The sequence below is a fragment of the Leucoraja erinacea genome, unplaced genomic scaffold (genome assembly GCF_028641065.1).
Source record: "Leucoraja erinacea ecotype New England unplaced genomic scaffold, Leri_hhj_1 Leri_69S, whole genome shotgun sequence".
NCBI classification, from domain to species: domain Eukaryota; kingdom Metazoa; phylum Chordata; class Chondrichthyes; order Rajiformes; family Rajidae; genus Leucoraja; species Leucoraja erinaceus.
Window position 1 is genome coordinate 179662 of NW_026576619.1, and position 15000 is coordinate 194661.

A 15000-nucleotide genomic window follows, 5' to 3' on the forward strand; every position below is an offset into this window, starting at 1 on the left:
TATTTCACAGGTCAGGCAGTATATTTGGAGAACAGGGATGTGACGTTTCGGGTCGGGACATTTCTTCAGACTGAAAGTCAGGGTGGAGGATGAGGGAGTAAATTAACCGGAGGTGAGTAAAGGCCAGATGGCTCAGGCAGGGTGGAGCCCACAATGGGCCATTGTGGGCTGGGGAAGGTGTGATAACGAGAGGGACACAAGGATGGGTTGGGTGGGAGTTGGAAATGCAGGGGTTAGAGAATTCATGTTCATACCTAGGGGCAGAAGCTGCCCAAGTGAAAGATGAGGTGCTGTTCCTCCAATTTGCGCTGGGCCTCACTCTGACAGTGGAGGAGGGGCCCAGGACAGAAAGGTCAGTGTGGGAATGGGAATGTGTGGAAACTGGGAGACCATGTAGGCCTAGGTGGACTGACCAAGAGTGTTGAGTGAAATAATCGGCAAGTCTGCATTGTATTTGTAAACTAGCACCTGGGCTGGACGTGTCCCACAACTATACATGGATGGTTGGCTCTTTGACTGAGCGGCCACTGACCAGAGATGGTCAGTGCTGGCCTTGTCAGAGGCCCATGAACACAGGGCGCACAAATCTCCTTGTCACATGATTAGGGCGGGAGTCAAAGTTACGGAGAGAAGACAAGGGAATGGGGTTGAGAGGGAGAGATAGGATTGAATGGTAGAATAGATTAGATGGGCCGCATGGCCTAATTCTGCTCCTATCCCTTATGACCTGATGGGCCCAGATGGATCAGAGGCACAGGGGCAGGAATGTGATTGAAGCTTTTTGTTTCATGTCACAAATTAATCACAGTTACAAAGTACTGGAATGATCAGACTTGTTCAGTAGTTTATAAACAAGAATGAATCAAACATCAGATGAACTCCACCTTGCAAACCCGAGCCACCAGGGTGACCCTCATCCTCTGTGGAAACTCCGAGCGGCTCCTCGTCTCCGTGAAGAAGAAATAGACCTTGTCACCGTCCTGCTCAGGGACGAACGTGGAGGCAACGAAGGAAGGATCTGCGGAAAAGGGGGGGGCGTCAAATTTCTTTGGCGACCAGGAAAATTCTACGACTCTTTGGGCGACTGACAAGACCATATAGGCTGAACCATGACCAGCACATCAGTAACGTTCATTAACAGACTTGGCAAACTCTTCAGACAACCCAAAAATATCCACAGTGCACAGGAAGCAGCTGCTAACCGCCTTCCTCTGCCGCAGCTGATTGAGGTGGAACTCCACAGATTGACCAACACAACCTTCACTAACCAATTGTCCATTATGGGACCGTTCGGCCCTACAATACTACCCCTCTCTTTGTTTCTTCAGTACCTTGTGTTTTGTTCCAGATTCCAGCATCTGCAGTTCTGGAGTCTCTCTTCCTGGAGCCCCTCCCCATCTCTCTCTGCCCCTCCACCTGCCCCCCCACAGTCCCTCATCCACATTGCCCCTCCCCCACACTAACCACCCCCCCTGCCCCTCCCTCCCTGCCCCCCATCATCACTGCCCCTCCCCAACACTGCCCCCCCCCCACCCCCCTCCCACACTGCCCCCCCCCTGCCCCCACACTGCCCCTCCCCCACATTGCCCCTCCCCCACACTGCCCCTCCCCCACATGCCCCTCCCCCACACTGCCCCTCCCCCACACTGCCCCTCCCCCACATACCATGGCAGGTTCCCTGACCTGAGGTGCTCAGGGCTCTGTCCACATTGGTGCCGCTGCAGAGCATGACGTTCCTACCTTGCAACCAGCTCAAGGAAGTCTCGGTCTTCAAGGGAACCTGGTGCCCGAGGCTGCGGGAGATGACGTGCTGCGTACCGAGGAAGTTGCCGCTGGTTCCTGAGTATAATGCTCCCTCTGGACCAGAAAACAGGACAAGCACTCAGTCCCACTCCTGCATTCCCACTGCTCCCCAAACCCCTCACTCACACATTCAGCCTCGCAGATCACAGACACCCAGAGGGACCTGTCCCACTCACTGTAATTCTTCACACCCCACTCAACACAGTGAAGCTGCCCCTACAGCAGCCCCCCACACCCTCCCACCCACACACTCTCCCATCACACATCCTCCCATCCACACACCCCGCTCAACACAGTGAAGCTGCCTCTACAGCAGCCCCCCACACACCCTCCCATCACACACCCTCCCATCACACACCCTCCCATCACACACCCTCCCATCACACACCCTCCCATCCACACACCCTCCCACCCACACACCCTCCCATCACACACCCTCCCATCCACACACCCTCCCATCCACACATACCCCGCTCAACACAGTGAAGCTGCCTCTACAGCAGCCCCCCACATACTCCCCCGCCCACACACATCACTGAGACACTGATACTGCTGCAGATCACCCCCAGCTGGGGACAGACAGACACTGCCCCACACTTCAGCACTCCCCCTCCCCCCCCCCCCCACCACAGACACGGCCAGCGCACCCACAACCATGACAGGGCACCCTAGGGTGCCATTGACGCCTCACTCACCGACCATGGCGGCGGTGAACCTGAGCGCGGGGTCAAAGGGCACACGGCCCTTGCCGTCCTCGGTCAGCGGCTGCCCGTCCACAGCTGTCCGCAGCAAGAAGGTCCGGGTATCCTGGAACAGCAGGACCTGGTGTCAGCAATCCCAGCACACACCCCACAGGGACATGCCCATCCCCACCCACCCCCACAGGGACATGCCCATCCCCACAGGGACATGCCCATCCCCACAGGGACATGCCCATCCCCATAGGGAATCCCAGCACACACCCCACAGGGACATGCCCATCCCCACAGGGACATGTCCCATCCCCACATGGACATGCCCATCCCCACAGGGAATCCCAGCACACACCCCACAGGGACATGTCCATCCCCACAGGGGACATGACATCCCATCCCCACAGGGACATGCCCATCCCCACAGGGACATGCCCATCCCCACAGGGACATGCCCATCCCCACAGGGACATGTCCCATCCCCACAGGGACATGCCCATCCCCACAGGGACATGCCCATCCCCACAAGGAATCCCAGCACAAGGAGTCATCCCCATAGGGAATCCCTGCACACGCCCCACAGAGACATGCCCATCCCCACAGAGACATGCCCACCCCCACAGGGGATCCCAGCACACACCCCACAGGGACATGCCCATCCCCACAGGGGATCCCAGCACAGGGAGACATCCCCACAGGGAATCCCTGCACACGCCCCACAGGGACATGCCCATCCCCACAGGGAATCCCAGCACAGGGAGACATCCCCATAGGGAATCCCAGTACAGCTCCCACAGAGACATCCCCATCCCCGTAGTTTCTGGGTTCAAGGTCACCATCCCCGCAGCCTACTGGAAGCAAGCTTCTGATCCCCACAGCCTGCTGGGAGCAAGCTTCTGATCCCCGCAGCCTGCTGGGAGGAAGTTTCTGATCTTCACAGGCTACTTGGAGCAGGTTTCTGATCTTTAGTTTGTTTAGTGATGTTTAGTTTGTAGATGCAGCCTGGATGTGCTGGGCAGGTTATTGAACAGGTTGGTGCATTGGTCTACAGGGGGTTCAAGGCGTCTCTTACGATGTAGGTGCAGGTCGGGCTGTAGGCGTAGGTCCCACAGGCGTACAGGCAGCTCTCGTTCACCGGCAACACCGCCACAATGAAGTTAAAACAGTCTCTCTGCAGGGAGGAAGAAACAGGAATGGTTACTGACAGGGACAGTTGCCCACACGCCGCAGTTAACCAGCGCGTATTCCTAGTCGGGAATACAGGAATGCAAAGCAACATCACCCTTCCCTTCTCTCCAGAGATGCTGCCGGTCCCACTGAGTTACTCCAGTTGTTAAGTGTCTTGTAATCGTGTATTGTCTTTCCGCTGACTGGATCTTTGCACTGTACCTCAGTGTCCGTGACAATAATGATGTAAAGTAAAGTAAAGCTGCCCCTTGCTGTCGTACCTGCTTGCTCTTGCCCTTGGACCCACACTCCTGGATCTTTGCATCCGTCGCCCGCCAGTCAATCTGAAACAGTCACGAGACAAACAGGTGTTTACATCTGGAGACGGTGACAGGCTGATGTGTGTGTGTCTCCTGCCGTCCCCACCCCCCCCCCCACAGCCCCCTCCCCCCACAGCCCCCTCCCCACAGCCCCCCTCCACCCACAGTCCCCACCCATAGTCCCCCACAGCCACCCCCTCCACCCATAGTCCTGTCCCCACCCACAGCCCCAACCCCCCCCCACCCCGGGTCACACCCCCCCCCCCACAAGGTTACACCACTCTAGCGGCCACTTGCCTGGTCCACAGCCATTGTATTGCTGAAGGTCAGCGTGTGGAGGGAGAGGATCTGGTCCCTGCCACCCACATAGAGCCGCTGCCCGTCGCTGCTCAGCAGCAGGCAGCTGTAGTTGGCGCCGCTATCCCCCAGAGAAACGGTCCAGCCGGCGCCGCGGGTCACCTGTGTGGGCAGAGCAGCGGTCAGCGGGGGGGCGGAGTGGGCCGGGATCAACGGGGGAGGGGGGGCCGGAGTGGGCCGGGATCAATGGGGGGGCCGGAGTGGGCCGGGATCAATGGGGGGGCCGGAGTGGGCCGGGATCAGCGGGGGGGGCAGAGAGGGCCAGGGTCAGTGGGGGGGCCAGAGAGAGCAGAGATCAGCGGGGGGGGGGGGGGGGGGGGGGGGGGTAGTGGCCGGAGTGGGCCAGGAACAGCGGGGGGGGGGGGGGGGGCAGAGAGAGGGCAAGGACAAGGCGATCGCTAGCACTCACCGGCTGCGTGGCAAAGCCGTGGGCGAGGCTCGGTAGGATGGTCGGCAGGGACGGAGGTCACCATCATGGCCAGGGTGAGGAGGGTGCGGTGCAGGCAGATGTCCATGGCACTGGGGGCAGCTCTCCGTCTGTCAACTCACTCGCAGCTCACACACTGACCGCAGCCCCACTGAGGCAACTTCCTCTGCTCACTCATGGGACAAATCAACCTGCAAAACCATTTTGTTTTCACGTTTGTTCAAAATTTAACGTTTCGCTTTTCTTAGAAATCTGCTGAGTGGGAAACCGTAAAAACCGCCACTTTGGGGCAACACCAACCCACATCTCGACCATCCCGTCAAACACTACCCCAGGGCCAGATACAGTGAAGCTCCCTCACACTGCCCCACACACACTGCCCCCCCCCCCCATCACACACTGCCCCACACACACTGCCCCATCGCACACTGCCCCACACACACTGCCCCCCATCACACACTGCCCCACACACACTGTCCCATCACACACTGCCCCCCCCATCACACACCCCCCCCCCCCATCACACACTGCCCCCCCCCATCACACACTGCCCCACACACACTGCCCCATCACACACTGCCCCACACACACTGCCCCATCACACACTGCCCCAGGGCCAGATACAGTGACGAACACTCACACTCCTACACATTGTGGGTGTCAGGATCAGTATCTGTTCCACTCCAGCCCTGTACTGACCAGCAACCTGGCCTCAGCTGTCATCCAACCTGTCTGTGTGTGACACAAGGAACTTCAGCTGCTGCAATCTTGAGCAAAACACAAAGTGCTGGAGGAACTCAATAGGGCAGGCAGCATCCGAGGAGGCAAATAGTCAGACATCGTTTCAGGTTAGACCTTTAGACTTTGTAGATACCATGCTGAAACAGGCCCTTCAGCCCACTGAGTCCACGCAGACCAGTGATCACCTCGTACCTCAACACTATTCTATATACTAGGAACAATTTACAACCTTTACTGAAACCAATCAATCTACAAACCTGTCCGCCTTTGGTGTGTGGGAGGAAACTGAAGCACCCGGAGAAAACCCATGTGGTCACAGGGAGAATGTTCATACTCCATACAGACAGCACCCGTTGTCAGAATGGAAACCAGGTCTCTGGCGCTATGAGGTAGCACTGCGCCACCATGCCACCTCTAATGTTGGGACCCTTCTACGGACTGATGGAGTAGCGGGGGGTGGGGGGGGGGGGGGGGAGAAAGCAGGAAAAGAGAGGTGGGGTGGGACAAAGCCTTGCAAGTGATAGGTGGATAGAGATGAGGGGGGGGGTGACAAAGACTGGAGGTGAAAAGGAGGCAAAAGAATGTCAGGTAAGAGATGACGTGTAAAGCCGGAGACTGGGGTATGGGGTGGGGGGGACGGGGGTGGGTGTGGAGGGGACGGGGGGGGTGGAGGGGGGGGACGGGGTGGGGGTGGAGGGGACGGGGTATGGGTGGAGGGGACGGGGTATGGGTGGGGGGGACGGGGGTGGGGGGTTGGGGGGGACGGGGTATGGGTGGAGGGGACGGGGTATGGGTGGGGGTGGAGGGGACGGGGTATGGGTGGGGGGGGATGGGGTGGGGGGGGACGGGGGTGGGGTGGAGTGGGGGGGACGGGGTATGGGTGGGGGGGACGGGGGGAGGGGGGTGGGGGGGACGGGGTGGGGGTGGAGGGGACGGGGTGGGGGTGGGGGGGGACGGGGTGGGGGTGACGGGGCTGGGGTATGGGTGGAGGGGACGGGGTGGGGGTGGAGGGGGACGGGGTATGGGTGGAGGGACGGGGGGTGGGGGTGGAGGGGACGGGGTGGGGGTGGGGGGGAGGGGACGGGGTGGGGGTGGAGGGGATGGGTGGTGGGGGGATGGGGGTTATTTAGTGGGAGGGGACGGGGTGGGGGTGGAGGGGACGGGGGGGGGTGGGGGGGACGGGGTGGGGGTGGAGGGGATGGGGGGGTGGAGGGGACGGGGTGGGGGTGGAGGGGACGGGGGGGGGGGGGGGTTGGGGGGACGGGGTGGGGGTGGAGGGGACGGGGGGGGGGTGGAGGGGACGGGGTGGGGGTGGAGGGGACGGGGTGGGGGTGGAGGGGACGGGGTGGGGGGTGGAGGGGACGGGGTGGGGGTGGAGGGGACGGGGTGGGGGTGGGAGGTGGAGGGGACGGGGGGGGGGGGGGACGGGGACGGGGTGGGGGGTGGAGGGGACGGGGTGGGGGGGTGGAGGGGCTGGGGTATGGGTGGAGGGGACGGGGTGGGGGGGAGGGGACGGGGGGGGGGTGGAGGGGACGGGGTATGGGTGGGGGTGGGGGGGACGGGGTGGGGGGGGGGGGGGTATGGGTGGGGGGGGGGGGGACGGGGTGGGGGGAGCGGGGTGGGGGGGCGGGGTATGGGTGGGGGTGGGGGGGACGGGGTGGGGGTGGAGGGGCTGGGGTATGGGTGGAGGGGAAGGGTGGGGGGTGAAACAGGGGTAAAGGTGTCACCCTGTTTGCTCGATTTGTGATTTGGACAGGGAGATGGTTACAAAGGATGGGGCCAGTTCCTGGAAGTGGTGAGACTGGTAAGAGTCTTAGAGCCGTGAAAACAGGAACTGAATGCACAAGGGGATGTGGTTTGTGGGCAGTTGCAGTCTGTGTACACACATATATAAAGACATAGACACACTCACACACACACACACACACATACACAAAGCCAAACATACAGACACAAACAAACATATACACAGACTGACAGACACACAACCACACACACAGACACACACACACACACACACACAGACACACACACACACAGACGCAGACACACACACAGACACACACACACACACAGACGCAGACACACACACAGACACACACACAGACACAAACAAACAGATATACACAGACTGACACACAACCACACACACAGACACAGACGCAGACACAGACACAGACACACACACACACAGACACAGACAGCGTGATCCCGTTTCCTCCCACACACAAAGACGTACAGGTTTGTAGGTTAATTGGCATCTGTAAATTGTAAATTGTCCCTGGTTTGTCGCCAGTGTACGGGGTGATCGCTGGTCAGCGCAGATTTGATGGGCTGAAGGGTCTGTTTCCACACTGTATCTATGGAGTGTAACGTCTACCACCATCTCTACCTACTCGTGCATCGCTCTGCTCTGTGGCGATCGTCTGGGCTGTACAGAGTATGAGACCAGACAGGAGCAGGTGAGGGGAGGGGACGGGGAGGCAGGAAGGAGCCACGTCTCACCTGGAGTGCAGGGTATGGGGTGGGCCGGCCCATCACCCCACAGCGAGCAGAGCGACCTCAGGGCTGGCACGTACGTTCCCAGCCCCCAAACCTTCAGGGAGACCGGCTCTGCATCACACAGGAAAGAAGATTAGGGATTTACTTTTACACAGCCTCAACCTTCTCCAGGGAATTAGTGGCTGGCAGCTTATACCGTCCGGCCCAATAGGGGCACACTCAGGCCGTCTCGGTGGGACGTGGGGGTCTCTGCATCAGTGGTGGGTGCATGGTGGGTGTGATTTTTGGCCCTTCTGCTCATCAGGTGCCGAGGATTTTTCCCATCGACGAAAAATAAAAGAGTTATTAGTGTTTAAAAAAGGTTGAGATTCACTCTCCTGTCAATCACGCCATGAAGGCCACGCCTCATCTGGTGAGAGGGGGGAGGGACTATAAAACCCAGAAGTGTGGGCGTGGCTCAATCTCTGCAAGATGGAGGAGGGAGAGGTCATGACTCGCTGTCCTTAGTGGCCATGCACCCTGTTGAAGTAGTATGAACTTAGATTTTGTGGCCTTGCACCCTGCTTGAAGTGGAACTTCTAGGAATAGCCGTGAGTCAACTGCCAGCACACCAGCCATGAGTGAGTGAGCTGCCAGCACAACAGGCTTGAGTGACTGAGCCGCCAGCCCAAGGATCCATTTTGCCCACAATGTCCATACTAGCCCTCTGGAAACCAGTCCCTTCAGCCCACAACACCCATATTTGCGCTCCAGAAAGCCCCCCACACTGGCCACCAATATTGGAATTGGTGGAGAGGTGGAATATTGCGTAGGGGGACCAGTCCTCCCGTGTGATGGGAAAGGTTTAGAGGGATATGGGCCCAACACAGGCAGAAGCCACTAGCATACTGTAGATGGGGCATCATGGATGAGGTGGGCCAAAGGGCCTGTTTCAATGCAGAATTACGTTTAGTTTAGTACTAGACTAAGTGGGACCCATTGGTCCCCGCACATTAACATTACCCTACACACACTAGGAACAGTTTTACATTTGCCTAGCCAATTAACCTACATACCTGCACGTCTTTGGAGTGTGGGAAGAAACAGAAGATCTTGGCGAAAACCCACGAAGGTCATAGGGAGAACGTGAAAACTCCGTGCAGACAGCACCCGTAGTCGGGATGGAACCCTGGTCTCTGGCGCTGCATTCGCTGTAAGGCCGCAACTCTACCGCTGCACCACCGTGACTGACTCTGTGACACCAATCCAAAGACATTGTTTCTTGTGAATTAGGCAGAACACACGGTGCCTGAGTAACACAGCAGCTCATGCAGCATCCATGGAAGGAATGGACAGACAATGTTTCTTCAATCCTGACCCAAAGTGTCGTCTGTCCATTCTCTTCACAGGTGCTGTCTAGCCCGGCAATTCCTGTAAGTACTTCGTGTTGTGCTCAAGATTCCAGCATCTGCTGTTCCTGTTGTCTCTCCCCCAATGTTGCATTCCCTCACCCTGCCCCTCCCCCACTGCCCCTCCCCCAATGTTGCCCTCCCTCACCACGCCCCTCCCCCAGTGTTGCATTCCCTCACACTGCCCCTTCCCCACCTGCGCCCTTCCCCACAGCCCCACCCTCACTGCCTGCCTCGCTTTGCCCCACCACCACACTGCCCCACCACCACTGCCCACCCCCAATGTTGCATTACCTCACCCTGCCCCTCCCCCACTGCCCCTCCCCCACAGCCCCACCCTCACTGCCCACCACCACTGCCCTGCCCCCCAATGTTGCATTCCCCACCCCTGCCCCTCCCCCCCCCCGCCCCCCCCCAGTGTGGCATTCCCTCACCCCTGCCCTGCCCGCTTTGCCACCACCTCACAGCCCCACCCTCACTGCAGTGCCTCACTTTGCCCCACCCCCACCTGCCCCACCCCCCCTGCCCCCCACTGCCCCACCCCCACTGCCCCATCCCCCACTGCCCCACAGCCCCACCCCCACTGCCCCACCCCACTGCCCCTCCCCCACTGCCCCACCCCCACTGCCCCTCCCCTCCCCCACTGCCCTCCCCCACTGCCCCTCCCTCTCTTCCCCTGCCCCACTGCCCCACCCCCACTGCCCCTCCCCTCTCTTCCCCTCCCCCACTGCCCCACCCCCACTGCCCCTCCCTCCCCCACTGCCCCTCCCCCACTGCCCCACCCTCACTGCCTGCCTCGCTTTGCCCCACCCCCACTGCCCCACCCCCACTGCCCCTCCCCCACTGCCCCACCCCCACTGCCCCACCCCCACTGCCCCTCCCTCTCTTCCCCTCCCCCACTGCCACCCTACCCCCGCCATTGCTTGAGTGCGGTGCTTGTGTGAGAGTTATCTCTCTATGAGACACAGCCTGGAATCTGAGTGCAGTCCAGGACATGGTCCAGTGCATGCAACGTTGGCAAGAGACTCTGGTGCTTGAGGCTGCGACTGCCCTCCTCTCCCCTCCCCCCAGTCCCGGCTCAAGGCTCTGGGGGAGGGCCCTGGTCTCTGCCCCGTAAACATCTTGTGTTGGTGTCCCAGGAACAGGGCCTGAGGTCAGATTCTTGGGATGCCAGTGTATAAATGGGTGCAGCTGCCTCAAGCTGTCAGGGCAGCTCCCAGCTGACCCACGGGAAGGAAGGAAGGAAGGAGGGGTCGTGGCCGTGGACGAGGACAGAGGTGTCCACTGTCCACCCATCCCATGGCCGGCATGAACTGTGACCAACTCCAGAGAACAGCGACAATCTGACTGTGAGAACACAGTGCTGACTGAAGACGGTCCCTGTGGCCTCTTGAGTCTGTTGGCACTGCCTCCTTCCCTCCCTCCCTCCCTCCCGCTCTCTCTCTCCCTCCCTGTTTGTCTTTCCTAAACAGCGTCACGCTGATCTGAAGTGTGACAAGGGACCAGTCGTCACGGCCACTGCGACGCTGTCCATTCTCACAGAGGACTTGGCAGGGTTTAGGAGAGACCCCCCCCCCCCCCACCTCCTTCTCTCAGCAGAGTTTCCCAGAAACTGTCTGTGAAACTTCGACGGCTTGGCCCTGAAATATCCAAAGTTGGGACTGAAATAGAAAGGACTTCAGCCGTTTCGTCGATTACAGCCGGCGGTGAAGATACTGGGCTGAGGCTGGACTTGTGGCGGTGGAGGTGTCATCCAGAAGGTCTCCTTGTTACTGGGCTGAGGCTGGACTTGTGGCGGTGGAGCTGTCATCCAGAGGGTCTCCTTGTTACTGGGCTGAGGCTGGACTTGTGGCGGTGGAGCTGTCATCCAGAGGGTCTCTGTGTTCTCAGGTTAGTTGAGCGGAGAGTGTAATTTACCACTGGTCTGAGGTGAGGGACTAACTGAGGATTTCCCATTCCTCTTCCGAAGCTGACTGAACCTCCGAATCAGGACATTCAACCCATCAGGCCCATGCTAGCCATTAGAAACATCTGCTGGGTATTAAAGACAATTAAATGGTGAGGAAAGGGTGGACGCGGTGTGGCAGGGGGACAGAGTCATAGAGTGATCCAGCACGGAAACAGGCCCTTCAGCCCAACTTGTCCACACTGGCCAACATGTCCCATCTATACTAGTCCCACCTGCCTGCATTTGGCCCATAATCCCTCCAAAGCCGTCCTATCCATGTACGTATCTAAATGTTTCTTGAACATTTCAATAGTCCCTGCCTCAACTACCTCCATATACCCACTTATTCCATATATCCACTAAAGTTACCTCTTCACCGTACACTTATGTTGACTGGTTCTCGATTTTGTTACTCTGGGCAAGAGACTCTATGTCTACGCGATCGATTCCTCTCATGAGTTTGTACACCAATGGGCTTATGATTAGTGAAGGAAGTTGCTGAGAATTACAGCAGCATCTAGACCAAGTGAGAAAGTGGGCCAAGGAATGGCAGATGGAGTTTAACTCAGACAAGAATGCTGAATGGCATTTCGAGAAGTTAAACCAGGGCAGGACATGTAAATATGAGGGGCTCTGCAGTGTGTTGTACAACACAGAGACCCAGAACAGGCTACAGGTTCTCTGGAAGTGACGGCACAGGTAGCCCAGGTTGGGAGGAAGTGTTTGGCGTGCTTACCTTCATTGGTCAGGGTCTTGAGTGCAGGAGATGGGACACCGTGCGAGAACTGTACAAAGCGTTGCAGTATCATGTGTACTGATCACCCAGCTGTAGGAAGGATGCCATCAAGCTGCAGAGTACAGAGAAGAGTCACAAGAATGTCAATGGAGAACAAAAATCACAGTCATAGAGTCTTACAGCATGGAAACAGGCCCTTCACCCATCCTGCCCATTCTGACCAACATGTCCCATCTCCACTAGTCATATCCTATCCATGTACCTGTCTAAATGTTGTTTAAACGTTGCAATAGTATCTGCATGTTATAAGTCCAACGAGTTATCAGACATTCATTCGGAGTGGTTCCATCCTGACTCCGAGTGCTGTCTGTACGGAGTTTGCACGTTCTCCCCGTGACAACGTGGGGTTTCCCCAGGGTGCTCAGGTTTCCTCCCACACTCCAAATACGTACATGTTTGTAGGTTAATTGTCCCTAGTGTGTGCTAGTGTAATGGGAACCGCTGGTGGGTACAGACTCAGAGGGCTGATGGAGATACACACACGCACTGCACTGTACATGGGGATTGGGAGGAGTGGGTATTAGAGGGTATGACAAGGCAGGGGCATTTGAATGACGTGCCCCCTTTATGCTGTGCTCTCTTTGTTTCCAGGCCATGATGCTACTGCCTGGCACCGCCCTGTCCCTGGTTCTCTTGGCGTGTGTGTGTGCGCGCGGGGTCTCTCAGGACTGCCCCCCCTCCTGTGAGTGCGGGTGGGGGAACGGGACAGTGTCGTGTCGAGGCAGAGAGCTGCCCGCTATACCCGGGTGGTTGCCCCCGGCGACCAGGATGCTGGATCTCAGCGGGAATCTCATCGAGTTGGCCGGGCGCGGAGCCTTGGCGAACCTCAGCGAGCTGCTGGAATTGGACCTGAGGGACAACCTTGTATCCAACATGGAGCCCGGGGCCCTGTCCAGCCTGGGCCGACTGCAGATTCTACATCTAGACGGGAACAGGCTGAAGACTATCTGGCCCGGCACCTTGGCATCCATGGCCAACCTCACCACTCTGGGTCTCAGCCGCAACCCTCTGCTTCTCCTGCTGGACGACACGTTCCAGGGGCTGGACAACCTTGGGAGCTTGGATCTGGGTGAGGAGCTGGTATATGTGGGTGCCAGGGCCTTTGAGGGGCTGGTGGGGCTGCACCACCTGTCCTTGACCCAGGCTGAGACGGGCACCTTACCCTCTGCCGCCCTCTCCCGCCTGCCCGGACTGGAGACGCTGAGGGTGTTGGGGCTGGGCACCATCTCGCTGGCCGGCGACTCCTTCCCGGGCCTGGCTAGGCTGAGAGAGCTGCGGGTGGAGAGCTGGCGGAGGCTGGAGTCTCTGCACCAGGATGCCCTGGCAGGCCTCAACCTGACCACCCTGGCCATCACCCGCTGCAATCTGAGCCGTGTGCCAGGTGAGGCCTTGGCACACCTGGTCTACCTGCGCAGCCTGGACCTGTCCCACAACCCCGTGGCCTCCATGGCTGGCGGTGCCTTGCCGGGCCTACACAGGCTGGCTGAGCTACGGTTGGTGGGAGGCCTCCTCTCCCACATCCAGACCGGGGCCTTGCATAGCCTGGGCAGCTTGAGGCTGCTGGACTTGACGGGTAACCGGTTGGCTACCCTAGAGGCGGGTGCCTTGCCATCGGTGGGCGGCCTGGCATGGCTGGGCCTGGCATCCAACCCTCTGGCATGTGACTGCCGGCTGGCGTGGGCAGTGGGCCGGGGCAGGGGGCTGGAGTGGGGGCCGGGCCCCACGGTGTGTGCGGGCCCTGGGGATCTAAGGGGCAGGGAGTTGGCAGAGCTGGGGTCGGGCCGGGGGGCTGGGCTGTCGGCCTGCACTAAGCCGACAGTGCGAGCGGAGTCCGGGGTGGTGACGGTGGGTGAAGGGCAGACTGTGAGCCTGCCGTGCCAGGCCCAGGGTGAGCCCAGGCCCACGGTAAGCTGGACCACCCCCGCCGGCAGCCAGCTGGGCCCCGGGGATGCCAGCCGGCTGCGGGTGCTGCCAGACGGTTCACTCCAGGTACGTCTAGCCCAGGCCTGGGACGCCGGTGTCTACGTCTGCACTGCTTCCAATGCAGCCGGCACCCACTCTACCCCCACCCGCCTGCTGGTGTGGACGGGCCCAGGTTCCAGCCCTGTCCTCGGGCCCCAGGCCCTGTGGGTGGTGATGAGCCTGGGCTTGGCCTGTTTCCTGGGCGTGACGGGCCTGTGTTTCACCATGCTGCTGGTGTGGAGCCGGTGGCAGGGACCCGTCAAACGCAACAGCAGCGTGGAGGTGCTGAGGAACCCCAGCAACAGCGACACACAGTCAGAGGCAATCAAGTACACAACCAAGATGCTGTGAGCAGTCGCACATGGCCAAGCAGGGCAGGGGGGGGGGGGGGGGGCACGGGTTCCCTGGGGCTGGGGACTGGGGGGGGGGGTGCTTCTTGTACTGGGGAGGGGGCAAGGCATGGGCTGGAGGGAGCGGAGGTTTCGTGAGGCTGGGGGAGTGGGGTGGGGGGTGGTCTCTGGGGTGGGGGCATGGGCTGGGGGGATTGGAGGTTTCATGGGGCTGGGGGAGTGGGATGGGGGGTGGTCTCTGGGGTGGGGGGGGGGGTGGGGGCATGGGCTGTGGGGGAGTGGAGGTTTCATGGGGCTGGGTGGAGTGGGGTGGGGGTGGTCTCTGGGGTGGGGGTGGGGTGGGGGGGCATGGGCTGGAGGGGAGTGGAGGTTTCATGGGGCTGGGGGAGTGGGATGGGGGGTGGTCTCTGGGGTGGGGGTGGGGGCATGGGCTGGGGGGATTGGAGGTTCCGTGGAGCAGGGGGAGTGGGGTGTGGGGGCTTCTTTGTGGTTTGGGGGCTGGGCTGGGGGTCCATGTGCGTCCACACAGATACACAGTTTCAAAGCT

The 15000-nt window shown here is 59.8% G+C and overlaps 2 protein-coding genes across 6 annotated transcripts in view; one reads left to right on the plus strand and one right to left on the minus strand.

The window, feature by feature from the left end:
* LOC129694523 (semaphorin-4B-like) overlaps nt 1-15000 on the minus strand; it is a 37231-nt gene that overhangs the window by 1260 nt on the left and 20971 nt on the right. For 2 of the 5 annotated variants that reach the window (XM_055631239.1, XM_055631240.1), the window contains exons 3-12: nt 12082-12193; nt 9065-9241; nt 8013-8120; nt 4749-4957; nt 4280-4441; nt 3944-4006; nt 3568-3666; nt 2499-2610; nt 1741-1857; nt 885-1018 (exon numbers count right to left, since the gene is read on the minus strand). In XM_055631239.1, the coding sequence (XP_055487214.1) occupies nt 885-1018; nt 1741-1857; nt 2499-2610; nt 3568-3666; nt 3944-4006; nt 4280-4294 (540 nt within the window). In that variant the 5' untranslated portion in view covers nt 4295-4441; nt 4749-4957; nt 8013-8120; nt 9065-9241; nt 12082-12193. The remainder of the gene's footprint in view (nt 1-884; nt 1019-1740; nt 1858-2498; nt 2611-3567; nt 3667-3943; nt 4007-4279; nt 4442-4748; nt 4958-8012; nt 8121-9064; nt 9242-12081; nt 12194-15000) is intronic. The other 3 variants (XM_055631244.1, XM_055631242.1, XM_055631243.1) reach the window with 3 other exon arrangements.
* LOC129694522 (leucine-rich repeat and immunoglobulin-like domain-containing nogo receptor-interacting protein 3) lies at nt 12609-14477 on the plus strand. The gene has a single exon (XM_055631238.1). It carries the CDS (start codon nt 12709-12711, stop codon nt 14452-14454), a length of 1746 nt encoding a protein of 581 aa, XP_055487213.1. The 5' UTR covers nt 12609-12708; the 3' UTR covers nt 14455-14477.

Coding starts and splice junctions, on each gene's coding strand:
- LOC129694522 (XM_055631238.1), top strand. CDS start 12,709: ATGCTGTGCTCTCTTTGTTTCCAGGCCATGATGCTACTGCCTGGCACC.